General features: G+C 53.0%; 2 protein-coding genes across 2 annotated transcripts; one reads left to right on the top strand and one right to left on the bottom strand.

Annotated features, from left to right (window-relative positions):
• The first annotated feature begins 310 nt into the window (after positions 1-310).
• Positions 311-7,798, top strand: SDCBP2 (syndecan binding protein 2). The gene is made up of 9 exons (XM_077832181.1): positions 311-420; positions 2,640-2,717; positions 3,145-3,214; positions 3,747-3,856; positions 4,593-4,757; positions 5,223-5,398; positions 5,495-5,666; positions 6,686-6,777; positions 7,604-7,798. Exons 2-9 carry the CDS (start codon positions 2,664-2,666, stop codon positions 7,656-7,658), a joined length of 894 nt encoding a protein of 297 aa, XP_077688307.1. The 5' UTR covers positions 311-420; positions 2,640-2,663; the 3' UTR covers positions 7,659-7,798.
• Positions 7,799-9,468: 1,670 nt separating this feature from the next.
• On the bottom strand, positions 9,469-20,534 carry SNPH (syntaphilin). The gene is given in 5 exon segments (XM_077832400.1): positions 9,469-14,130; positions 15,513-15,662; positions 18,745-18,852; positions 20,140-20,290; positions 20,293-20,534. Coding segments are annotated over 5 exon segments (1,854 nt in total). The 5' UTR covers positions 20,501-20,534; the 3' UTR covers positions 9,469-12,893.
• Positions 20,535-27,216: the final 6,682 nt, after the last annotated feature.

Genomic DNA, 27,216 nt, shown 5'->3' with positions numbered 1-27,216 from the left:
GTGCGTGCTCGGCCATCAGACCGAGTTTTAACAGGGCCATGTTAACTTAAACCCTGTGGGCCAACGCCCACTCCAATTGACTCTCATGGATCTATGCCAATTGATACCATATCTATAAAACCAGCCATACCCAGTGTCCGGGCCTGTGCTACCAACTACCTACAACTGAGAGGGCTGGTCACACAGTTTGTGTCCTTTTTGCATCTCAGACAAGGGGAGTGACTAGTCAGTTTCACATGTGCTGATGGTCCCTTTCCCCTTCTGACACCCCTGCCTCCCTTGCCTTGTTCTGGGTTGTGGAGTCTGCAGGGGAACTTTTTTGGAAGACCCAGGTCTTGCCAGGGAGGGCAAATTGGCAGATTTGATCTGAGAATTTTCCTTGGAGCAGGATGTGAATTTACCTGCAGCATCTTCCAACAGGTGGGTAAGGGGTGTGTGTGCGAGAGAGAGAGAGAGAGAGAGAGAGAGAGAGAGAGCCTGACTGTACCCTGGGTTTTGTGTGTGCATCTCTCTCTGTCTGTGGAGGTCAGGGGCTGAGGCTGCGAACCGTATTGTCATATCCTCCCCTGTGCTTCATTTGTAGGCTCCATTTCGGGCTCTCTCTCGCTCTCTCTCACACATGCAGAGGGACAGATGTGCTTGTACCCACACACACATACACAGAGGGACATGTCACTTGGGCACAGAAAGACATTAAAACACCCAGTCATAAGCCCACTGGAGCGCCCTGCAGGCGAGGAGTTTTAAGGAGCTGTGCCAACCTTTGTGGGTGGTGGAGGTGCCTAGGCGAAAGAGAAAAGGGATCCTATCCCTTTAAGATGTTCTGGCATTAGGGCTCCTTCCCTTGATGTGCAGAAACCAATCATGTGATGCTGCAGAAACTTGGCCCGGACCCGAAGCTGTATCAGTTCCAGGCCCCACGTGACCAACCTGTTTGAATGGGATCTTTTCATGGGCAGTGCCTGCTGACACAGGCCTCCTGTGCTCTGAGCTCCCAGCGCTGGGGGTGGCTCACAGCTGTGGGGAAATCGGACGCCGGGGCAGGCGCCCACCCCGCTGCCTGTTTATTATGGGGGTATTAATGGCACAGAGGCCGCTATTCAGCCAGCAGGTCACACCAGCTAAAGCCACAGCACTTGGGTAGTTACTGGTAGGGCTTGGAAGCCAGCAAAACACAGAGAACAAATGTATGAGGCATGGCGCCAGTCTTCTACAGCAGCTACCTCTTGGTGTGTAGCCCCCCCCCCAACCCTTGCCCTCCCTCCCGCCAGGGCTGCAGTGGTTCGAATGCAGTGGCAGGCTGGTCTGGTGGTGTTGGTGTTGAACCAGGTGCTGTGGGTCTATTCCTGGCTCTGCCACAGACTTCCTGTGCGACCTTGGGCCAGGTCCGAGACCATATTCTGCCTCAGTTTCCCCACCTGGCTATAAATAGCTTGTGGAGCTGACTGGATATGTGATACATGTGCACAAAATGAAAGCCTCAAGCGGCAGGAGGGGACAATGCAGTTTTAATTGCACGGGGTGGTGCGGGCACTGACATTGACGTGACAAGGGAAGAATCTGAACCAGGCACGACTCAGCCTGACAAAAACCTTATTGCCCTGGCAATTTCCACCGAAACCCTGATGCCTTATGTGCTCCATGTGCAGAGTGTGTGTGTGTGTGTGCGTCGCACGCTTGCGTTTGTGTGCCTGCGTGTGTGCACAGTCTCTGTTCTGTCGCACCAACGTGCATCACGTCTGGGGGACTGGCCGTGATGCCATGATCCTGTCCTAAGCTCATGCCCCCGCTGGGCTTTTTGCCCATGAAGCTGAGCGGGTTACAGGGGGATGATTGGGCTGATCTCTTTTGCTTTGGCGGCTTGGAGCAGAATTGTGCCCAGCTTGGCTAAGAGAACCCAGACAGAGCTCATGTTCCAAACTAGACACTTGGGCCAGGTGCCTCTTTCTTGCAGATTGGTGAACCTGGTCTGAATTATCCTTCCTGTGGCTGTAGCCCAGAGGGAGGTGAACCCTAGTGGTTTGGACTCAGGTTTTGCTTTGAGCTGCTGGGTTCGTTTTGTGGTGTATTTGAAAACTGCTAGAATTGTAGGCTGTCATTTTAATTTGCATGGGGTTTCCTGGTCCTGCTTGCAAGCTAGGGGATGCTGTAGCAAAGTGTGCAGGAGAGAAAGAAACAGCTTAAAGCAAGACGGGGGGGTGAGTTGTGCATCACTGATTTAGGGAGCCGCCTGCTTTCTCTCTCTGGTTTTGGTTCTGCTACGTGAGGGTTCTGGAGTCTAAGAACAGAGCAATGTTACCTTGCAACTAGCAACACTCCAGCAAGAGTGTTTTATGTTTGATCTGACATCTTGGGCTGTGTGTCGTGAACATGCCACATTGGAACCTGAAACTTGGGAACTGTGGGACAGTACTTGCCCAGCCCCATGTAGACTGCCCTGCAGCGTGCTGACTCTGGACATTAGTGTAGCAGTGTGTGAAGCTTTGTGCCCTGAGAGGCTGGGCCTTTCCTTGCACTGGTACATCAGGCAGCTCAGAATAAGGTTTGACAATGAATTGGGGGTGTGGGGGAGGAATGTAACTTTTGCTCTCTGCTCCAGAGCATCCATCTCACTCTTGCCTTCGCATGCCCTCTTACAGGTGGTTCCTGTGGACGAAGCAGCCATGTCAACTCTGTACCCATCACTGGAGGACATGAAGGTGGATCAAACCTTGCAGGTAAGAGGCTGGGTTTTGGGTCCAGTTGACACTGAGCTCAGCTGTTGGAGCAGCTTCTGCCAAGCCTCCAGTGTGACCCCGCCTGTGTGGAGGAGCGGTGATGGTGTGCCCTGACGGCCTTGCCCCAAGTGATGTGCTATGTCCCTTTTCAAGCGAAGGCCTCGGACACTGAGTGAGCAGGGTCCCCACCTTGCCTGTGGTTTGGTTTCAGTGACCAGCTCAGCTTTGTTGCCCAGCACCCTGCCCTGAGAACGTGTTTCCCAGCCCATTACATGGTGCTGAAAGGGAAGGCGTGGATTCACTCCAGCCACTGACAGAGCGCAAGGACAATCCCAGCTCCCCAGGAGCTGGGGGGGTGGGGTGATAAAATGCACCCACCCTTCTCGCTCTCCATGCCCACATAGTGAGGTCTGTCTTCTCTTCACAGGCTCAGGCGAATGCAGCCAGCAGGGCTCTGGCTGGGGCTGCAGAGAAGTCAGAGCCAGCCAAGGCGACCGGTACGTCCCAGCTGAGACTCAGCCTCTCGCCACGAGAGCTGGTTTCGAGGGAGAGTCTTCTAGACCAGGAGTGGTTTCCATGGCAGCTCAGGGGGCAGGGGAAAGCAATTATGCCCCAGTGACCAAAGGGTCAGTCTCAGCTGCACTGCCCTGCCAGGCCAAGCACAGTGAGGAGGGGCTGTGAATTGGCTGCTTGGGGTGACGCAGGGGGGAGGGACCATCTCGGGGAAGGTCCGATCGTTGCCCTGAGGCTATAGGACAGGGGTGGCCAAACTTCCGAGCTGCCTATGACAATGCTCAGCAGTTCGAGAGCCAGGGCGTACCTGCCGGGGCTCAGAGCATCAGTCCTGCAGTGGGGCGAAGGGCTTCTGTCTTGCAGGGTCGGGTGGTCTCGGGGTTGCAGGACGTGGGTAATTGCTGTTCGTCTCAAGGGAGGCACTCAAATCCTGTGGCAGGAGGACAGGGCCCCAGGGCGGTGCCTGGTCAGCTTAGCTCTCTGAATGGACAATATTCTTCTGTCTTCCCCCCTCAGCCCCACCTGTTCTGTACCCAAACCTCAGGGAGCTTGGGGATTATATGGGGCTCTCGCTCTCCAGTGAAGAGGTCCAGAAGGACCTAGCCCTGGTCCCAGCAAGTGGCAACGTAGGTATCGCTGTCTGGCCAGAGAATGTAACTGTGCCTGTCTGTCCCCCCGCTCGTACTACTCACGTCCTAGGCCCCAGTAAGCTGTGTCCTCGTCCCCACCCACGCCAGACACTCTGTAGCATTTCCTGGTAGGAGGGGAAGGAACCGGCAGGCCAGACCCAGGCAAAAGTACCCTTGAAGAAGCAGATGGGTGCCTGAGGAGTGGCCCTGGGAGAGCCAGCCTGAGTCTCGCTTCCTGGCCAGCCCATAGATCTCTCGGGGATTAATTGATGCCGGGGATTGGGCTGATCCTCGTTTCTGGGGAATGTACCGTATCCTTGTCTCCTTCGCCGCTTGGAATCTCGCCTTCCCACACAGCCCCCAGCCACTGGCTACTCCTGATGCAGCCGGCTTTTGCTCCTGCCACCATTGCTGGGTTTTGCACTTGGCATCTGCAACATTCTGCAGCAGTTCTGGAGGAAAGAGCTTTGTCTGAGTCCTGGCCCAGTTGGGTCCAAGGGGCTGGGGGATATGCATGGGGGGAGGGGGTCACCTCCCTTTTCTGCTGCCTGGCTCTGCTACCAGAGAGTCTCCCATCTCCCCCCACCCCTGGCCCCCCACTGCCCACTCCGGTGTTAGACACATGTGAGGGACCAGCCCTAGTGCCATCTTCCCCCACCACTCTCATTCCACCCCATGGACTATCTGCCCTTGAGTCGACTCAGATTGTTCATGTGCCGGGTGGATTCTCCAGCAGGCAGGGGCGCTGGTCCCTTCCTCCCAGGGTGTGCTGGTCGCTCCACTGACGGGAAACAACCTCGGGCTGCGCAGGGCAGAGATCAGGCCGGGCCTGCGGGAGCTCCACCTCTGCAAGGACGAGCACGGGAAGACTGGGCTCAAGCTGAAAAGCATCGACCAGGTTGGTTCTGAGGCCAGTGTGCGCCGCTCACCTTGGGTTCACTGGGGTCCCATCATGCCTGGCTCCTGAGCGCCGGGGCTGGGACCTGCTGAGCAACCTCAGCGTTAATAAGAACTAAGACAAAGAGAAGCAGGACCCCTTTGTGATAGTGATCTGTTTGGTCTGAGGATGCACTTTGCTGTGCTCTGACCGTGAAATGGGATACCAGGAGACAAACCCCTTGGAGCCAGCCTAGTGCCGGGCTCGTCCTGGCAGTGCCCACTGTGGTCCTTTTCCTCTGTCACAAACCCTCACATTGCAGCCCCAGGTCTTTCCAGCTGAGGACTGGCCAGCATCCCTTGCTGAGCTGCTCCACAGTCAGCTGGAGTGGTCACCATCGAGCGATGCGAGCATTTTCCCGGGCACGGGATGCCTGGTGCACCCAGCACTGCCCATGTGACAGTCGGACTCCTCCTCATCCCGCAGGGGGTGTTTGTGCAGCTGGTTAAGGCCAACTCCCCGGCGTCCCTCGTCGGGCTGCGCTTCGGGGACCAGGTGCTGCAGATCAACGGGAAGGACTGCGCTGGCTGGAGCACGGACAAGGCCAACAGGGCCCTGAAAAAGGCCTCCCCAGAAAAAATCGTCGTGATCGTGCGAGACAGGTGCGTGGGGTGGGGGGGCGCGCTCGGCCTGTGTCCGGCTTTCTCAGCGGCGCGTCAGGTCCCAACTAATCGCCTGTGTCCTGGTGCCTCCCCCAGGCCCTTCCAGCGCACGGTGACGATGCACAAGGACAGCACGGGGCACGTGGGGTTTGTCATCAAGAAGGGGAAGATTGTTTCTCTCACCAAAGGCGGCTCTGCAGCCCGGAACGGCCTCCTCATCAACCACTACATCTGTGAGCTGAACGGGCAGAACATCATCGGCCTGAAGGTAAAAGCCCCCGGCGAGACGTGCCGGGAGGGGTGCGTGTGTGAGACTCCCTGAGCCAGGCCCCTGGCCAGGAAAGGGACCTGCTTGTGACCATCCCTCGCTCGGGGCCTGGTCCCACAGAGGGAGAATCCCGCTTCTCTGGGGCAGCCGTAGGAAGCCCCTTGCATCGGGCTATGGTGCCCTACAGCTGAAGATTTGTCTCTCTCCTGAGAAACGGGACTGAGTGGTCTGAGACGCTGCCACTGTGGGTTACTGATGCCTCCTCGCGAATTGCTGCTGTTGAAGTGTTTCCTGTGGAGATGGGTCAGACCAGACAGAGCAGCTGGGTACTGAGGAGTTTGCGGGGAAGATTTTCTAGAGCCACCCAGCCCCTTTCAGTGGGACTCGGGTCCCGAACGCCCCCTTGTGGCTTTGAAAATCTCCCCCAGATGGTATCTTTGATTAAAAGAAAGAACTGGCAGTTGGAGGCTGAAGGAAGCTGATCTCTTGTTAAACGTAGCGGAACTGAAAATATAAACTGGAGTAGTTGGCTGCCGAACACACTCAGTGGCTGTTTTGGTCCCTCTTCCCTGGCCTCCCTCTTACTGGGGGCCCAGCGTGGCCCCAGCACGGGGGTGAAACAAAGTCTTTTTTCATGTCATGCAGTGAAGTTAACTGGTGTGATGTCAGCCTGAATAAGGGCTGGTTTGTGGGAGGTCCCTGCAGCTGCCCCTAGTGCGAGAGTCTTTGGTTTTTAAAGGCTGCCGGGTTAAAATTTTTTTAAAAAATCAAGGCTGACGGGTTTTTTTTTTTTACTAGCGAGGTTTGCACAGCAAATAGCCGCCCCATGCATGCCTAACTCATCACACCTAGCAGGGAACTGACAGGCCTACGCTCTGGCCACGCTACATCTCCTTGGGCTGCTGCAGGAGTGCACAGTGGAGTGGCAGGTGTGCGTTCGCTCGGCCTAGGGGGGAGCCCTTGGCCTGTGCAGTAGGTGGGTCTGTGATATCGTGTTTCTCAACTCTTCCCCCCTCAAGGACAAACAAATCCTGGATATCCTGGCTACAGCTGGTAACGCTGTCACCATCACCATCATCCCCACAGTGATCTACGAGCACATGGTCAAACGGTAGGGACATTGGCTTCCCACACACATACAATGGCAAAGTGAGTGCGTCCTGGCCCGGTGTGTCCCAGCTGGAGGCATCTGTGAGACCTTCATAGCGTTCTGTTAGAATTCAGAGCCTGGACTCCAGCCCGAACCTGACCCAGGCCAGCCACAGCCGTGCCCCGGGGCTTTTATTACAGTGTAGGCATGCCCTCAGTGCCGCTGCGCTGGTCCCGTTTGTGCACCGCGGATCAGCCTTCCTGACCCCGCGGGGAGCCTCTGAGCTGAAATTAACACGTTTGTGAAGTGCTGGGTGCTTTCAGTCACAGGTGCTAGAGAAGGGTCTGGTTAATTACTTTAAATTTAAGAAATTATGCCTTTCATAGGTGCCAACAATCCCCCACAGCCTCTGTGTGGTGCTTAGCACAATGGGGCCGCTGGCTGCCGCTGGACTCTTGCATCTTTCCCTTTTCAGTTAAAAGGATCAGAACCCACGGTGCCAACAATGCTCATGCAAAGTCCCAAGGACCCTCAGCAGGCTTTTTGCAGGCCCGTTCCTCCACCGTCCTCTGTACCTTGCGTGGTTAGAGTCGACGCTGTTTGAGGGACCAGGTCATGCTCCTTTTCTGACAGCACTGGGCACGCTCTGTGCTACGTACATTGGTTTACCTAGTACAGTTTTTTTGGTGCTGTTCATGAAGAGTCAATTCCTGCCCTCTCCACCCCCCACACATGTACGGCAGGCAGGCGCTGTCCAAGGGAAGGGGGAGGTGTGCTAGGCAAAGATACTGGGCAGATCCTTGGCACAAACACTTCCTAACTGACCTTTTTTCCATCTACTAACTAGGCTGTCACCTGGGCAGATCAAGTCGTCCATGGACCACTCTCTTCCTGATGTTTAAAGCCAGGCACCTGGTCAGTGGGAGCTCAGAGAATCTTCCTTCCTTTTATTAGATGCACTATAAGAAAGACTTTCCTACAATGCGTGGGAAAACAGGTGCATCTCTATGGGGAATATTCTAGAGCAAAGACCAACTGTTTCCTTTAATCTTTTATTCATTCACCTGGACAGGCTTGAGCCTTGTTTTGTCCATTGATCGGCTGGTGTCCGAAGGAGTGTGGGGAGGTGGATGTGGGTAGAGATGCGGGTGTACACACACAAAAGAGAGGTGAGTGGTTGTGGGGGGCCTCCCTGGTGGAGGCCATGTGATGCAACTCTTTCAAGACCCCACACACACAGAGCTATTTTAATAAACTAAATTAAAAATGTTCCTCTTTGCCTGTTCTTAAACCGAGGGAAGTGAGGGTAGTTTTAGGAGCTAATGAATCACTCAGTTGAGTGGCCATTGGCTCAGTGGCCACTCCAGCATCGAGTGTGCCCAAACCACTGTGCAATACTGCCCCAAAGTAGTTTACTATTGAAGGGTGAGCCCTGCGGCTGGATAGCAATGCATTCGCACTTGTTCCTCTTTGCACAAGTTGGGACGTGACAAACTGGGGTGGGGGGGAACCATGGGCATGAGTTCTTCCTCAGTTAAATCCCAGGCCAGCTTGAGGGAGGTGTTTGCAGAGCAGGTCAGATCAGAGGGGGTTTGTCCCATCACAGATTAAGGCGTAGAGAAGGTGAGAATGGGAAAGGCCTCAAGGCAGAAAGACAGGTGCATGTCAATACACCCAGGCTGCTACCCAAAGAGACGTAGTGGGGACTGGTGGACTGAAGTCCTAACACCCTGCAGCATAAATTCCCCAGTCCTGGCTCAGAACGCTGTACTCAACACTAGCAGACGTCGTCTTATTCCTTTCTCCATGGTCCACAAGAGCCACTGCTGGCAAGGGATGTTGTGCTGGGCCTCTGCCACGCTGAGAATCAAGGAGTTAGACGAGAAGTGCCCTATCCCCTGTCTGCTTTATCAGCCTTCCTACTTCCCCAGCCCTCCCTGAGACACACACCACAGAAGGAAACGTGACCCCACCAATGCAGCTTGCCTGAAAGCCTCGGCTGAGCCCTCAAGCACAAGGCTCTCTGGGCGTTGCTGCTTCTCCATCCCTGGCTCGGGTTTGACTGCCCAGGCCTGAGAGCTCGTTAGCGCCCCAGGAGCAGAATGTACATTCTGGGTCCAGGCTTCAAGTCCATGCAGCAGGGGCTAGGCTACGGGTGGCCAGCCTGAGCCTGAGAAGGAGCCAGAATTTACCAATGTACATTGCCGAAGAGCCGCAGTAATACGTCAGCAGCCCCCCGTCAGCTCCCCCACCCCGCACCTCCCGCCCACCGGCAGCCCTGCCAATCGGCGCCTCCCCCTCCCTCCCCGCACCCCGATCAGCTGTTCCGTGGCGTGCAGGAGGCTCTGGGGCGGGGGGGCACGGCAGGCTCAGGGGAGGGGGCGGGAAGGGGTGGAGTGGGGGCAGGGCCCGTGGCAGAGCCAGGGGGTGAGCAGTGAGCACCCCCCGGCCCATGGGAAAGTTGACGCCTGTAGCCCCAGCCCCGGAGCCGGTGCCTAGACAAGGAGCCGCACGTTAACTTCTGAGGAGCCGCCTGTGGCTCCGGAGCCATGGGTTGGCCACCCCTGGGCTGGGCCCTCACCCTAGCAGTGTTTCGCCACTCAGAGGCGGGGACACTTTGAAAGGGGAACATCTGCGGAACGTGTGCTCCAGCCCAGCTCTCTCCAGAGCAGAAGCCTACGGCTGGCTACATGGAAACAGACACGGCAGAGACCCAATGCCATTTATTACATCCACCAACAGACAAAGATTACAGGCCCCTGGGAACAAAAAGTGGTTACAGCTTTTAAGTTCTGTATTTAAAAAATATATAGATTTCTCTTTCAAATATAACCCTACACTGATTTCTCGGCAGAGCTTTGGATCGTCTAACAGACATGTACACACATTCACAAATACATTGCACAAGAGCCTTAGATCCTAGTTCCAATTACAGTTGCCATTTTGACTGGATTTTGTCCATTTCTCCCCAAATGCTTTAGATTACATTATCAAACCCAAGGCTCCTTCACTCCAGGCTCCCCCACTGGCTACCACATTTTGAAAATCAGTAGCCCACTTTTACCCTGCAACAAGCGCTTGTCTCAAAGGGATATTGATTTGTGACAGTCCAGACGTGCTGGACACAGGTTGTGAAAGTACGAGCATGTGGCATCATCAACACATGCAGCAACACCCCTCTGCCCCCCCTGCCCCGCTCAACAAATGGGCAGGGCACATGACCAAGGTAGCCAGCCATCTCTGGTAAAGTCTAAATAAAGCTGTTTGACAGTCTGACCAAAGGGCAAAAAACCCTGGGAGGTGTACCAATGTGATCAGCCCCAGATGATTGGACCCCGCCAGAAAACTAGCTTTAAACCATCACAAAATGAAACTATTAAAATAAATACTCCCTCGCCCAATGTGTGTGGAGGAGATGGCAGCGGGACCGGGAGGAGATGGCAGCGGGACGTAAAAGAAGAAACATTGTTTGTTCAAGTAATCATCAGGGTAAACAAAACCTTTGCAGCCAGATTCAGAAACACGTGTGCAATTCTGTAAACAAAGTATATGTGCATAGTTATCACTGTACATGCATGCGTGTGTGTGTGTGTGTGTGTGTACACAAAAATGCACTCGCCATTCTGAAGGCCTGGCCCTTCGGGTCAGTCACTTCACAGAGAAGACAGGGGCAAGGCCACCCAAACCCCAAGTTGATTTTATGCACTCTCAGGGCTGAACACTGCAGACAACCCCGAGCCGATTACCCGTCGGAGCGCTGGAGCGTACGCCAGCAGGCTTGCTCTGAACATCTAGATTGGCAGAGGAGCTGGTTTGGATGAGGCCTCATTTTCTCTAGGCATTTGTCCCCAGCTGATCAATCTCGGCAGTGAAATTTGGCTTTTAAAGGGATTTCAGGAGGCCACTTGAAGATGTTTTCTGCCAGCCTAAGTTTTAGACAAGCTGCCTCCAGAGAACAGGGCTATGCGCTCCCTGTGCCCTGCATGGCCCTCTGCCTTCTCTGTTCTGTCCCCGCCACCACTGAAAACAAATCACCACTCCATGCCAGTTTCAGGCATCTCCAGCTGTCAGAATCAGCACCGAAAGCTCTGCGGCAATGGGCAGCCAGATGCCCCCCCACCCCTAGCGTAACCAAAACACTCTCACCCTGCACTCCTATCGGACATTTCAGTACTGAAGGGAGCCGCGTCTCCGGCCTGAGGAAACCCCAGCTGCTTCTCTCTGCTCCAGGACGAAGAGCTGGGACGGAAGCAGAGCAGCATCAAAGGACTCCGGGGCCTTGGCTTGTCCTTGTCTGAGTGTAACCCTAAACCCTGCACCTGCAGTGCAGATGTCAGCCTGTCTTTGAAACCTGCAGCCATCTGAGGTGTGCAGCAGAGAAATTTCCACAATGGAGCTTCTGTTTGCAAAAAGTGAACATGGTGCAAAGCACAGAATGAAAGATACAGAATTTAAGGAGTTCTCACCATGGGCAGCCTGGGTGCATATGCAATACTGCACAGAGATACAGCAGGTGGCTCTGGCTATGGAGATTCACATGAGGTATATCTGGCTTCTCTCGCTTGGCCACTGGGCCCTTACTGTCACATCTTCCAGGAGGCGAAAAGCTTTAGAACTGGGTCAGCAAAGCAGGACTTGAACCAACAGGTCCAAATCCCCAGGAGGGGACAAGGATAAGGGAGTGACGTTCACGTGGTTTCCAAAGTGAATTTGTAGGCAAGCATCTGTCCACTCTGTCCTCTGACCCCATCCTCTGGGGGAAGGGATTCTGAGTCACTGACTCTGCCACTGGCAACGGGAGCAGACTTGGGCAACCCTCGTTGCTCCACCCTGCTCCTAGAAGGAGGGAAGCCACGTTCTGCATCGGCTCTCACACTGATTTAGACTAGACTCCTCTCTGCAAACCGGGAATTCAGTCCTCTCCCTGTTTATTCTGCAAAGCATGTTGGGAATAAGGACATCTATTCTAGAGAGGCACCTCCCCCATTCTAGCCCTTGTCCCCATCTCTCCTGCCCATGCCGTCTTGATTTCCCCTTTGTTCTCGACACGTTAAAATGGGTCTCTGCAAGCAACGTCACTTGAGAGCTGCAGCCACTTAACCATTAACCTGTGTCCCCAGAGCACTGGGCACGGTTTTCCCCGCAGGGCTCCCCTCACGCTGACGGCAGGCATGGTGTTTTCCTCTTGGGACTCAGGAACAACTGTAAGAACAAGTATGATACAATAAAAGGCCAGCTGGGCAGCTAGCCTTTCAAATGACCCAGCCATGTCCCGAGGGAACAATAGAAGAGGACTAGTCAGTGGAGGAAAGGTGTAGGGGGAAGGGATCCATCAGTCCAGGAAAGGGTTTGTAGTGCTCTTTCTCCCTAGACGAAGTGGCCGTGGGTACATCTACACAGCAAAAAAGGGTCCCGTGGCAGCAAGTCTCAGAGTATAAGGTTAACGGACTCGGGCTTCTGCAGCAGGGTTCAAAACAGCAAGTTGGGGTTGTGCTGGAGTCTGGGCTCCGATACCTGGTGCGGGGAGGGTCTCACAGCCTGAGCAGGAATGCTGACACTGCAATATGTAGCCCTGCAGCGCGAGCCTGAGACAGCTGACCCGGGCTCTGAGCCTTGCTGCCGCAGGAGGTTGCGCTGTGTAGACGCACCCTGTACATACACATCTGTGCTACACAGACTTCGCTTGTGGACAGTGCAAAATCCATCAGCTACATCGCCTGCCGGGCAAGTGTCCTTCAGCAGGAGGCTGGGGTGGCCCCCCCTCAACTCTGCGCTTCCAGAATTGGCCTTTTTTAATTCCTCAAACATCTCAGAAGCCAAAGCAAACCCAGAAGCTCATTTCCTCAGGCCCCTGGCAGGCCCCCTGGAAGTGCAGATTCTAGATGCAGCAGATCAGAGGATGTCAAGGTGCATCCGATGAAGTGAGCTGTAGCTCACGAAAGCTTATGCTCAGATAAATTGGTTAGTCCCTAAGGTGCCACAAGTCCTCCTTTTCAAGTTGCCCATGTACTTCGAATAAATAAAACGAACGTTTTGTGTGTCTGGAATTTACAATCAGTGGTCAAATAAATTCTGGTCGTTTCGCAAAGTCGTACCTTGAAGCACGTGCAGTGTGTTTGGCTGGTGGAAGAGGGGAGCTAGGGCTGGGAGCTGCAGCTGCTATCTCGCACGCTGCCAACGGAACGACAGTTGATCTTCCGTAAGGAGTGCAGAGCGACCGTGCAGCACCCGCGGAGCAGCGAGCTGATATTGTATATGGGCTGGCCCTGCCTCCGCTGAGTACGGCACAGCCAGGCTACCGTGGGCACTGCCGGTACCACCACGGCCAGCAGATCCACAAGGAAATGGCGGCTCCAATAGGGTTTCGGTGCTGCGGGCTCTTGGCTCAGCTCGGCAGCGTCTTCCTCCAGGGTGCAAACGACGCTCACCGACTGGCTAGTGCTCGAGGGCTGGTGCACAGCAGGGTTGCTGGTCACCAGCCCCTGGCAGCCCTCTTGCCCCTCCGGAGTCTCTGGCCCATCTCCTGCAGTCACCACCACAGCGGAGTTGGGTTCAGTCGCCATCAAGTCCGTGGTCCCGGAGAAGTTCTGGGCCTGAGTCTCTGAGCTGGGCACTATGTCTTCCATTTCGGACACCCACACTGAAGTGGGGCTGCCCAGACTGCAAGCCTGGGACTTCATGACCTTTTCCAGGATAGTGTCCAGGTCCGGTTCGTAATGCACAAAGTCAGTTTGGATGGCCTGCTCCTGCATGCAGCTCGCCTGCACTCCAGCCTCCACGCTGCCTTGTGTACCCAGAAGTTTCTCATAGGTGGAGCTGGTGGGAAGTCTGGAGCCCAGCGTGAAGGAGCTCTGTAGAGACCCCTCCTCTGTGCACAACTCTACCCCTGATGAGAGCAGGCTGCTCTGCTCCAGCAAGTCCGTCCGGCTCAGCGAGTCATCTGCAGCCACGAAGCCACTGTCCAACACCTCCTCAGCTGACAGGGTCTGTGAGTCGCCAGCGTTTCTGTCCCCTGCTGCCTGGTCACTCAGCTTGGTGTAGGTGGAGCTGCGGGTGAGCGACCGGGCTGGAGAGCCCCCCACCGACTCCCCAGCCCCTTCCTCCTTCACAGCCCCATTCTGTGCTATCTCCATGCTGTGCAGCAGTGTCTCCAGCTTCTTATTCTGGATGTTGATGTCCACAAAGTATTTCTGAAGGCCTTTGTCCTTCTCCATCAGGTTGTTCTTCACGGTGTCAATCACCTGCTTTAGCTGTTTGATCTCCTTCCGGGCCTCCTTGAGTGCCAGCTGGGCCTCCACACGGTGGCACTCTTCCTCGATCCAGTCCTCCTGCATCCTTGAGAGCTGGGTCTTCAGATCCTCAATCTCAGTATCCCTGCACCAGACAGACAGACAATCACCACCACTTTAACCGGAGGGGGCCGGTGTGACACGACTGGAGGTCGGAATTTTGCATGGGTGTTGACAGTCCACGCTAAAAGTAGTTTGGATGGTGCATTTCTGGGGTCACTCTCTGAGGGCAAATTATTGTCCAAACCCCCTAATCACCATCTTTCTCCTCTCACCTACGCAAGGACCCTCTATACAAGGAGAAGGGCAGACAGGACTTATATGGCTAAAAATGGTCGTAAACCGAAACACAAAGTATTTTGGCACAAAGTTGTTCTGTGATTAGATTGTTCAATCCCAGGTTCCCTTGGGTAACAGCAGCACTGGGGAGGTGTGTGTGTTCAGTGGGGAAGGGGCTTAGAAAGCACACGGGGGGGGGGGGATACTTTCTGAGGGAAGCAAAGTGCGGGGACAGCCAAATAGAAACCCTGTGACCATCTCTTACTGTGGTCCCTTCAGATGAGAATCTTCTAAGCTCTGCAGGTTTAAACTAGTGTAAATGGTGGATTCTCTGGAACTTGAAGTCTTTAAACCATGATTTAAGGCCTTCAGTACCTCAGCCAGAGGTTAGGGGTCTGTGACAGGAGTGGGTGGGCGAGGTTCTGTGGCCTGAGATGTGCAGGAGGTCAGACTAGATGATCACGATGGTCCCTGCTGACCTTAGAGTCTATAAGTCTAGTTCACAACTCCATCCCTTTTCCTACACCGCCAAGATATTAGGTATTGGGGGGACGGGGACAGGGGGACGTGGATTTGTACTCATATACAATGCTCAATAAATATACAGTATACAGATAGAAATATAAGAACACCACAGTGTACTAATATCTACTAATATCTGCTGCTCAAGAAAATCAGATCAGAGAGCAACTTGATGGAGAATGGGAGAGTCAAAAACCTGCCAGGTGAAAATCACGGTCTCTGCAATCTCCAAATTTGGCAACAAACTTAAAACTGATAAAAAGAAACACTTTGTTTTACACAACTCCTGACTAACCTGTAGAACTCACTGCCACAGGATGTTACTGACTGCTTAGTCAGATTAGCACAAGGATTAGACATTCATGTGGATAATGAGATCATCCACAGCTACACATTTTTATCCTATATACGGGATATAAACTCTCCTGCTTCAGGGCACAAACCAACCACAAATTGCCTGCAGCTGGGAAGGCTGTTTCCCCTCTGGTCATAGTTGTCCACTACATGGATTCTGGCGCCGCCCTCTGAAGCAGTGGATACTGGCCACTGTCAGAGACTAGACACTGATTTGGAGGTTCCTATGCATTCAGTTACAACCTTCCCATTTCCTCATCCCCACTGGTGTTGGGACCCTCCTGTTACCTGCTCATCTGCGTCAGCACTTACCTGTCCTGGAGTCTCTCTTGGGTGTCCTTCAGCCGGGCCTTCAGGTGTCTAATGCAGACCTCCTTCTGCTGGAGGGGGGTCAGGTACTGCTCAGGAGTGGGGGGCTTTATCCCATGGTTATCGCTGCACAGACTATACTTGATGGGCCGCCTAGGAAAACAGGACAGTCAACAGCCTCACCAAGCACTACAAGTAAAACAATCCCAACCACATCAGTGCTGCTCCGCACAGAGCCGTTCCTACCTGGCCCTCAGCTCAGCTCATTCCCTTGCCTTTGCTGGCAGGAATTCTAGCACAGCCAGGCACCGGGACACAGGCTGATAGGAGCCAGGAGTCTCAAAGGGAGAGAGGAGTTTCACCAAGTGGGGAACTTTAACCTTTTCCTCCCCACTTCTCAGATCTGAAGTACAAACCCCCTGGATTACACACCTTCCTGGACTCCTGTGAGACATCCCAGCGTGCGCTCAGCTGACCACACCTAGAGCACTCCAGATCGGTACGGGAGAAAGGAGCCTGTCTGTGCGACTAACAGAAGACCCCCCTCGCCCCCCAACACCCAGGAGTGTAAGAACCCTGATATTCCTAAAGTGGGACACATGGTAAGACTATTAAGAACTGCTGAATACCACATATTTTCATTCAGAAATTAAAGCAGGTATCCTCTGACCAGACTCCTTTAGGACACCCCCCCCCAGGTAGACAGTATTTGTGCAGCAGCCCTGAGCTATGGTGGTGGTGATTATTACTAGAGCTTCATGGGGGTACAAAGCATCGTACGGACACACTGAAGACAGGCCCTTGCCCCCAAGCAGCCGACAGTCCCTCTGCTATCAGCAGACTGGGCGCTGGGGCATCTCCCTGGAGAGGGACTTCACTTTAGCCCTGGAAAATACAACCACCAGAAGCAAAAGAAAGGGTTCATTATAAAAAAAAGATGTTTATTACAGAAACATCGCCGGCCCTGGTTACTGACACATTCGAACGCTAACACTAAAGCTGGACCTATAAGAAGGGTAGATCCGTCGCAGAGCTCTGCTAGGAGAGAGGGGAACCCTGCAGACAGCAAACACCCTGACCTCTCTGAGCGAGCTCCCACGGCAATGCAAGATTCTTAGTGATTTTCTAAAGAGAGCCCAAGCTGGGATCTCGCCCCAGGAATACGTCACCAGGAGCACGTTTCCAAGAGGCAGAGAGCTCTGGATTAGAACTTGCTTGAGGCAGTTGCTCATCGTGGCCACAAAGGGTCACCCAGAGGACACTAAGGGGCTGGGTGAGTAGTCAGTCACGGGCTAGCTTTTTGCTCCTGCACTCCTACGTTCAAATCCTGGTGGCATCAGACGCGCAAATCAAGGCTGATGGCGGCCACCTGTCCACAGCACAAAACCACTGGACAATGGGGCATGATTAGCAGCCACTGCTCAAGAAGGCCAGGGCTGAACTAGAAGAGGGGGTTGCCTCTCAGGATGGAAATGTATTGACATGCCTGCATGGGTGCCTGGGACTGGAAAAACAGGGAGTGAACCATGGATGAGGGTTGTGGGTCATTGCCAGAGCTATGGGAGGAAGCCCAGTGCAGTGTCCAGCCGCAGCCTCTGGCTAGTATCATTAGTCCATCGCTGTCCCAAACAGTGAATTCATTCAGAAATTCAAAGCAGAATATCTATCCTAACAGGGCACCCTTGGGCTGTGTGTGCCTCTGGAGAACCAAGGAGATTTGGGGGCCCATCTGGAATGGGCTTCGATACAGCCCCCAACCCCAAACACACAAAACACAGCAGACAACGAGTCATATTCTCCGCTGGGGCTAATCAGCACAGCTGCCCTGACGTCAGTGGAACTGCACTCATTAACTGGGGAGCAAAGCGTGGCAATGGGGGGACAGGAAAAGTAGAACTATCTTCTCAGCTGTTAAACCCCACTCCATGTATTCCCTGGCCACAGCGCCGACGTTTACCCAGTCCTGACACTTCCTGTTGTATTGGCTGAGTCAAGCACGACAAGACACAAGTGACAGAGCAAGGCCCAGATCTGATGTGCAGCACGCGAAGGGCGAAGAGGCACGCGACAAACCAAGCCAGCTGTGCACTGTGCTCTTGCTACAGCACTGGAGAGCTGGTCCGTTAGCTGCAGCACACACAGGCGACATGTAAGCAAAGAATTGGTGCCAGGCAGGGAGCAGAGGGGCTCACAGCAGCTGTAATGCAGAGAGAGTGGGATTTCTGAGCTGCTAAGTCCTTCTCAGCAAACTCGGAGGGGGCCATATGTTTACTCATAGCGAGAAGTTGGTCGATTTCTCCATGATGAGCTTGGGCCATTCGTTGAGGAACCAGCGACTAGGTTTGGGAGTGGAGAAGAGGGATAGAAACGATCCATTACAGCCCTGGGACCAACTTAGCTGTCTGCAGCAGGTATCACAGCATTTCACGGCATCCCCAGGGGGAATTCTACTCCCAAGAGGGAAAGAAATGCAGTGGGAGCTGTGTTTAATATTTGGGGCCATTTCACATGCTCCATGCTCAACTGTCCTTTATCCCAGGGTAGAGTCAAAATTCTCCTCTTCCAACAAGTCCACCGGTCTCCTGCTTTCCAGTCCAACATCCCCCGGGCATCACAAAGGGACAGTAACAACAACCTCTTGTTTGCATGGTGCCGTTCCTCCTGAAGGATCTCACGCTATGTCACCAGGGCGTGGGGGAGGGGAGCAGACAAATGGCGCACAGTGCTCTATGCAACACCGCCTGTGGTGGCGGGGAAGGCGACAAAGGGGAAAGAGTGCTTGGAAATGAAGGTGATGGAAGGGAAAGAAAATGGAGCAGAGAGGGGGAAATTTTTGGACAAGGACACCAGGGCAAAACCTTCCTCTGACACGACCTACCGGCAGATCGGCCGTTCGAAACCCTCATCGCGCCACGCCTTGCCTTACTGCACGTGCACAATTCCCGCAAGCGTCCTGCGGGGACGTCAACCTACGGGACTAAGGGATTTGAGGGGTTTCAAGCCCTTGGCTCAGACTCTAACGCTGCTCTTTGCCAGCAGAGCCAGTGACCGGGCAAGGGCTTTCAGACTCTGCGTAGCAGTCCGCTTTAGAGGCTTCCACACGCAAGACCCCCATGGGGAAATCTCACTGAGCCACTGAAGGGCCCGGGTCCCTGTTCCATGTGCCCGGACGGCTAGTCATTGGAGCAGGTGGGTGAGGCTAGGCGGCCTCCCCGTGGCGCTATGGACTGGTTACCTTGGGGTGGGGCTGCTGTCGCTGCCCTTGCAGGAGCCCGAGTTGCTGCTGCTGCTGAGCGAAGAGGTGCCGTAGGTGTCCCGCATGCTCACGGGGGGAGAGGGGCGCCTGGAGGCAGGAAGAAGAGGCTGTTTCTCAGTCGGAGTGGCAGGGGGCGCTGAAGACTTAAAGAACGAGGCCAAGCCACTCCGTCCATAAAACCCCCGGCTTCCAAACCACCACAGACACAAGGACACACAAGACAAAAGGACAAAACAAACAGCGGGGATCAAGATGGAACAGAGCAAGGCTGTCTCACAACGGTTACTGCGACAATAGCAAAGGGAGGGCCGAGGGGCGCTGCACACCGGGCGCTGCCCTCGTTCCCTGGGCCAGGCCCAGGGAGGCTGCGCCCCATCTCCCATGTCTACTGCCCATCGCAACCAAGAGCTCCTACCTCTCTTGAGCAGCCCTACAGAGGGCACTGCAGACAGGGGCTGGGCTAAAGGGCCCCAATCCACCCCATCTTACAGCAAGGGTCTTGCGCCCAATGACAGCCATGGTGAATTTTGCCTCGGGTGCCGTTTTGGTTTGGAGCCACTCTGCACTCTCCTCGCCCACCCCCGTTCTGTTATAACGAGAGAGCCTTTTCCTATCACACCACAAGCCCAACACTCTCCTGAGCCTGCTGGAATCTCATTGGGTTTTATTTAGAGCGAAGTCAACCCTCCTACTCCCAAAACATCTGTCTGATGGGCCACTTCTGGGCTCCTCTTCTTCGACAGCATCATGTCGCACTCTGGAGGTACGGCTAGCAAGGCATTGACACAATCAATAGTGAAATAACCCCTGTCCGGGAAGGATGTGAACAATGAACAAACTCTGGTGTGAACAAGCATTTCTTCCCTGTTCTCTGATTGTACCCAGAGTACGGCAGCCTAGGGAACATTTCTTCAAAGAGCAAACCCCTTAAATCCCCACACCCTCCACACCAGTGGCTGAGGACAAGGACACTCCATCAACACCTGCCTTTGGCCCAACAGAACTGAAGAGATAATCCCGACTTCACGCACTGCAGTGCAGAGACAAAGGCACGTGTGCATGCAGGAACGTGGGCCCTTGTGCAAGTGCTGTGCAGAAGAGTTGTTAAGACATACCACAAGGTATTTCAGCAGCTGCCAGAACAAATGCCCGACCCTGGAGTCTGGTCTGTACACAATGCTGCCGGTCCAGGTCCAGAAAAGGACCTTGCTAGCTGCCCTTCTTAAATGAAAGCTCTTGGATCTACTCCTGCACTCTGGCTGCACTAATGCATTTGAGAGGAGAGGGAAAATGGCCTCTAGTTTGTATTTTTTATTGGCAAAGGCACTGCACGGATTCCATTGTCGTCTACAATAATGGGTTGGACGTACTCACCTTCGAGAGCCAGTGGAGGACCGTCTGCTTCCCGGCAGGGACATAGCAATAGCGCTGCAGATCCCGGCAGTGAGGATAATCGGCACGCCAGCTAAATAAAGAGAAAGATAGGAGGAAAGAGAGTGAGAGCTGGAAGTGTGGACGACGTCACTTGAGAGGCACCCCGACTGGAGGGCTGGAGTGTGGTTAGTAATCTGTCTGGGGCAAGGGTCAGCTTTTTCATTGTGTGTGTCCTGTACCTACTGCTCTGGGGCCTGATCCCTGACTGGAGCCTGTCGGGTGCTACAGTAACACAGACAAATAATGGAAGCACTGTCGGATGCTTAGCCTCTCCAATAGCTGGGGAAAGGCCAAGTCCCATCTGAGCAGAGCTCTGCTGAGTTACACCACATGAAGATTTGGTTCAGCATGGTTTTTTTTTAAACTAACCATTCCTGTGCTCTGAATTATTCATCCTCCTTCAGTTCTATCCCCAGCCAGCTAATACTGTATACTCTGCTCTGTGCCTTCCATGCAAGGAACTCAAAACACTTTACACATATTAACCTCCGTTCCCCTGCACACATTTTACTCCTGTGTTACAGATGAGAAACTGAGGCCCAGAGAAGTGAAGCAACTTGCCTAAGGTTGCAGAGTGAGTCAGTCGCACAATTGGGAGTAGAAGTAACTCCCAGCTCTGGGCTTCAGCCAGACCTCTCTCTTCCGTCCGTACCAGAGGGCCTGGTCACGTGCATTCCTCAAGAGAGGTTATGTTCTCTTACTGTTTATTCCTCAGTTAAATCAAAATCATCCATAGCACAAAGAAACCAGATGTGGAAATAGAGGATTCCAGGCAATGCAGCGTGAGCAGAGAATCTCGTGAAAAATCAAAAATCCTGTTTTTAATGCAAATAATGGGCCTGATCTAGAGCCCATCGAAGCCAATTGGAATCTTTCCTTTGGATCAGGCCCCTGGGTGGGAATAAGAAACTGCATGGGAAGAGAAATCTAGAAAATATGGGGTCAGCACCTAAATTCTCCTTTGATGATATTTTCTAGACCAGGGGTCTCCAACCTTTTTATGCCCAAGATCACTTTTTGAATCTTAGAGCCACCCAGGATCTACTCTGCCCCTTCCGCGAGGACCCGCCCCTTTCCCTAAGCCCCACCCTGCTCACTCCATCCCCCCTTCTCTCCGTCACTCGCTCTTCCCCACCCTCAGTCACTTTCACCGGGCTGGGGTAGGGGGTTGGGTTTCAGGAGGGGGTGTGGGCTCTGGGCAGGGGCCGAGGTTCGCAGGTTCGCAGTGTGGGAAGGGGCTCTGGACTGAGCCTGGAGCAGGGGATTGGGGTGCAGGAGGGGGTGAGGGGTGGAAGCTGTGGAAGGGTGTTTGGGTGAAGGAGTGGGTTCTGGGCTGGGGCACAGTGTGAAGGTGTAGGAGGGGGCTCAGGGTGGGGCTTGGGGTACAGGAGGGGGTTCGGGGTGCAGGAGGGGTATGGGGTGCTGGCTCTGGGAGGGGAATCAGGGATGGGGGTTGGGGTGCAGCTTCCCATTGGGCTCCCTGCCTACCCAGGAACCAACTTGCTACCAGAAGGGAGCAACGCGCCCCTTTGGCCCCTGGGGCATGCAGGGGGCACGTGGCTCTGCACGCTGCCCCGCTCTGCAAGCCCCGCCCCTGCAGCTCTCCTGGTCAATGGGAGCTGCGGAGGCGGTGCTTGCAGGCAGGAGCAGTGCGCAGAGGGAGACCCCTGCTTCCCCCCCCCTGGATTATAGCAGGCACAGCTGTAATGCTGCGGCGGATTCTCCATCCCTGGAAATTTTCAACTCAAGACCAGATGTTTTTCCTCTATTTCAAATAGGGATTAATTCAGGGAAGTTCTACGGCCTGTGTTATACAGGAGGTCAGACTAGATCAGTGGCTCTCAACCTTTCCAGACAACTGTGTCCCTTTCAGGGGTCCGATTTGTCTTACGTACCCCCAAGTTTCACCTCACTTAAAAACTACTCGCTTACTCAACCAGACATAAAAATACAAGCGTCAGAGCCACTAGTATTGAAAAAGTGCTGACTTTCTCACTTTTACCAGATAATTATAAAATCAATCCGTTGGAATATACAGATTGTACTTACATTTCAGTTTGTAGAGCAGTAGAAACAAGTCATTGTCTGTATCAAATTGTAGTGTGTACTGACTTCACTTCTGCCTTTTCTGTGGCCTGTTGCAGAAGTAGGCAAATCTCTAGATGAGTTGATGTACCCCTGGAGGAGCTCTGCGTGCCCCAGGGGTACGTGTACCCTGGTTGAGAACCACTGGACTAGATGATCAGAGCCATCTCTTTTGGCCTTATATCTATGAATACAGTGTCTCTTTTATATGCCCTCATGTATTCTCACACTCTCCAGCACACCATAAACCTATGGAAAATATGGCTGCTCTGTGCCCCTGTCAATGTGCTTTCTGGGGAGGGAGGTGCGTCTCCTCCTTTTGGCCCCCACCCAGGCCTCCTCTGCCCCACACGTGAAGGGCAGCAGATACGAGTGGCAGTTTTACGTTGCCGTCCTTTAAATAGGACTTGACCAGTTTCGCCCCTGCATGGAAAACTCTGCCAGCATCCCTTAACTCATGCTCCTTGGGGGGTGGCAGGAAAGGAAGGGAGAGGGGATGACCAGGGATGGAGCCAATGGCTGTTGAAGGGCTCTCCAACATTCGCTGTAGCTCTCTTCCCTCCTTCTCTCTCCTCCCCAACCCCTTTTTTCTGGGCACATCAAATATGGCAAATTCTGCCTCGTGCCTCTGACTCAGTGCCATTCCCCACTGCCTCCCTGCCCCCCGCAACCCGCAGCCTCTGCGCAGAGGGCTCCCAAACCAACAGCGCTGAAACGGTTAAAGAATCAAAAGCCCTGGCAATGGATAGACCCAGATGAATGCACTGACCTCCCGAGCTCGCTGATCAGCGACTTGGGCCAGGTACCGCGTCCTCAGCTCGGGCTGCACAGCATCGAGTGTGCTCTTGGGGCAGTACAGAACAAACAAAAACCTGGCGAGACATTTGACGTCTCCCTCGGGTCCTTGTGCTCCACCTCGAGAGCGGAAGCTCGGGGAGGCGGCAGCCGGGTGTGAAGGCAGGAGGCAGATGAGCCACGCTGGATCAAAGCTCCACACTCAGGAGCGGAGGAGCCAGTGTCTGCCTCCCTGAGCCAGGCCGCTGCAGGGGCTTTGCAAATGCACCCCCAACCCCACCGCTGCCGCTGCAGAGGCTCAGTGAGAGCCAAGTGCACTGACGGCAGCTTGGGCGAAAAGCAGTCGCTCCAGTGCTGCCAGGGAGTGCAGGAGGCAGCAGCCCCAGGAACATGGCAGAGGATCTCAGGCTGCAGGAGGTGGGCCACACTTCACCGGCTCTGGGTCGGGCTGCAGGAGAGCTGGGGGATAACACTGCAATAACCTGCTCCGAGCGCAGCACCGGGGTACAGAGAGGGAGAATGTGAATGGCAGCCGCGCGGCGAGAAATCGCTTCTTTCGCCAACCGTTTTAAGACCAGCTGGTGCCTGCGGAGAGCTGCATGTGCTAGACAAGTAGCTCCAGGCCAGCTGGTTCCTGGCTGAATTCCAGGGTGAGCCACAGAACTCCCTAGGAAGGACGGTCTTGTGCCTAAGGCAGTGAATGGAGAATCCTGGCTCTGCCACAGATTCTCTGAATGCCCCATGGCAATTTGCTTGACCTCTCTCTGCCTCAAGTCCCCATATGGAAAATGGGGAGAATAATGCTTCCTCTCTGCTTGTCTAGTTAGGCCATAAGCTCCTTGGAACAGGGACTGTCTTACTGTGTTTCCGGACAGCGGCTAGCACACTATTCACAGCGGGGGCGAGGCACTAGTGCAATATAAATAACTTAGCACCCTCTCTGCAGTAGAATGGGGCAAATGTCTCCTTGCAGCTGGTAGTTGCAAGGTATTGCCTCGACCTCCTGCTCTTACGTTTGTCCACATGGAGACACTCTATTTACTGGGTGACTAAAGAGTTTGTCTTTGGGGGAGATTTCCAAAGTCACCAATGGGATGTAGGCCCCAACCTGCTCTGGGTGCTTCTGAAACCCCCCTCATTAGCCCCTTGCTTCTGGTGGCTGTCAGCACCAGGCTTAATGCAATGCTTGGGCTGGTCAGTGACCAAGTGCTAAGTAGCAAGATCATGCAGGGCTCTGCCTTGAAATATCACATCAGCTTCTGTTTCGGAGACACCCCCCATGCCCACTCCATGGTTAGATGGATACTCCATCTTTGTACACACCCACTGCACTTAAACGTCCCCATACTGGTATTACTAATAATACCTCAGAATATCGCAACTGGATTGTTTTATTTTTTAAATAAGTCAAACTCAGCATTTCTCGTTTGTTACCTTGTATAGTTTGCTCAGTCTAGACAATGGAACGAACCGCTCCATTTCCCTGTCTGGTTCAGCAGCACTAGCTCAAGGCTGCCATGTTGGAGTTGCAAGGGCCAGAGCAGAGCATTGGGAGGCAAACAAACATGGCTTTTTGATGTTTATATATATTACAATTTTAGTCTGGTAAAACTTTAATTTAAAAAAAGAAAAGAAAAAGGAAAGACAAAAGCCGGATTTCAGGCCAACCACTCCGCCCCTGCCTCTTCATGGCACCAGGGCCCAGAACTGCAGCCAAGGGTTTTGCTTCTATAGAAAGGCAACCCCTCCAGCTGGAAAGTGCTGTCTTACATTCACCAAGAATTCTACTAAATTCCATCCAGCTTCAAACATTCTTTGCTAAAATGGTGTCTCACCTGCACCGCCAATCCCTTGGCCAACTATGCCGTGAAATGCAAACATGCTCAGAAACCACATGTTGTTTCTTTGTCTTACACAGACATCCAGGTCTGCTTTGGCAGGCTTTTCTCACAGCTGTTTTAACAAGTATATTTGATTTTAATCACCAGTAATAAATCGTCACTATCTTTGCTCTCAAGAAGTCAATTTGGCTATCTCAAGCTTCAATGTGCAGAAGGGCAGCCAGGGAAGTTCATAGAATCACAGAAGTGGAAGGGACCTCGAGAGGTCATCTAGTCCAGTCCCCTGCCCCCACGGCAGGACTAAGTATTATGTAGACCATCCCTGACAGGTGTTTGTCTAACCTGCTCTTAAAAATCCCCAATGATGGAGATTCCAAACCTCCCTAGGCAATTTATTCCAGTGCTTAACCACCCTGACAGTTAGGATGTTTTTCCTAATGTCCAACCTAAACCTCCCTTGCTGCAATTTAAGCCCATTGCTTCTTGTTTTAGCCTCAGAGGTTAAGAAGAACAATTTTTCTTCCTTCTCCTTGTAACAACCTTTTATGTACTTGAAAACTGTTATCACGTCCCCTCTCAGTCTTCTCTTCTCCAGACTAAACAAACCCAGTTTTTTCAATTTTCCCTCATAGGTCATGTTTTCTAGACCTTGAATCATTTTTGTTGCTCTTCTCTGGACTTTCTCCAAATCTTTCCTGAAATGTGGCACCCAGAACTCGACACAATACTCCAGTTGAGGTGTAATCAGCATGGGGTAGAGCAGAAGAATTACTTCTCCTGTCTTGCTTACAATTAGGTTTGAATAAAGACTGGGAATGGATGGGTCATTACACAAAGTAAAACTATTTCCGCATGCTAATTCCCCCACACACACACTGTTACTCACACCTTCTTGTCAACTGTTGGAAATGCACCATCCTGATTATCACTACAAAAGGTTTTTTTCTCCTGCTGGTAATAGCTCACCTGAGCTCATCACTCTCGTTATAGTGGGTAGGGCAACACCCAGTTTTTCATGGTCTCTGTGTATATATATATTTTCCTACTGTATTTTCCACTGCATGCATCCGATGAAGTGGGTTTTAGCCCGCGAAAGCTTATGCTCAAATAAATTTGTTAGTCTCTAAGGTGCCACAAGTCCTCCTGTTCTTTTTGCTGATACAGACTAACATGGCTACCCCTCTGAATACTCCTGCTAATACATTCCAGAATGATGTTCGGTTTTTTTGCAACAGTGTTACACTGTTGACTCATATTTAGCTTGTGTCCACTATGACCCCCAGATTCCTTTCCGCAGCACTCCTTCCTAGGCAGTCGTTTCCCACTTTGTGTGCGTGCAACTGATTGTTCCTTCCTAAGTGGAGTCCTTTGCATTTGTCCTTATTGAATTTCATCCTGTTTACTTCAGACCATTTCTCCAGTTTGTCAAGATAGGCTAAAAAACAAAGTAGAGAATATAGCCTAGATTTCCATCGGATATATAGTTGTGGTAACTGTGCGTGAAAATGCACTAAAGTATCAATTTGCACGCGCCATTATTGCCACTATGGAAATCTGGGTCCTTGTTTACAGTAAGGAGATCGTCCTTCCACAACAGCATCAGCAAACGCAAAATTAGCTAGTCAAATCGGAAAGGTAAGGAGGATACCAGCAGCAAAGAGTTCAGTTCTACGTACCCTGCCTCAGAGTACTTTGTCAAGAAGAGAGAGTAGACCCTACCCAGTACAAAGCTAATAAGAGTATAAAGGGCAGGCAGTTCTTCACTGGAGGCACAATACTTATTCTGTGGAGAATCGGTGGAAGCATGGAAGCTTTGGTGGACTCCAGGGTTTCGCACTGTTACCTTTATTAGCCACTGGGGTGCTACATTAGGAGAAGCCTGTACACCTCCAGGGAAGAATCTCTACCCTGCCCTCTTCATCCCCAGGCATTCAACTCCACTTGGAGCTCATACTCACTGGAAACGCCTGGCATTTCTGATGACAGCTTTAATGAAAGCTGTCTTATTATAGCTGTGGAGATGAGCCCAAGCATTGCGGGCAACACGCTCTACTGCGGCTGTTTATCTATTAGTCATTAGGAAAAGTACACAGAGAGGAAATGGAAAGTGCTCAAAGATAAATGACTGAATGCCCACGTGCTCTGTATGCTTTCCAGCAATAAAATACACCAGCTGCCACTGGGGATGGCCAAGAAAATGCAGAAGAGTAATCAAAGGCAGGAGAGAGAGAGAGAGGTGCTTCTGGGAGATCTAAAAGCATCTGGGGCAGGAGAGGATGGGCATGATTTCAGTGCA

This window comes from Eretmochelys imbricata, chromosome 13, assembly GCF_965152235.1.
Source record: "Eretmochelys imbricata isolate rEreImb1 chromosome 13, rEreImb1.hap1, whole genome shotgun sequence".
NCBI lineage: Eukaryota > Metazoa > Chordata > Testudines > Cheloniidae > Eretmochelys > Eretmochelys imbricata.
This window is presented reverse-complemented; position numbering and strand designations above follow the sequence as displayed.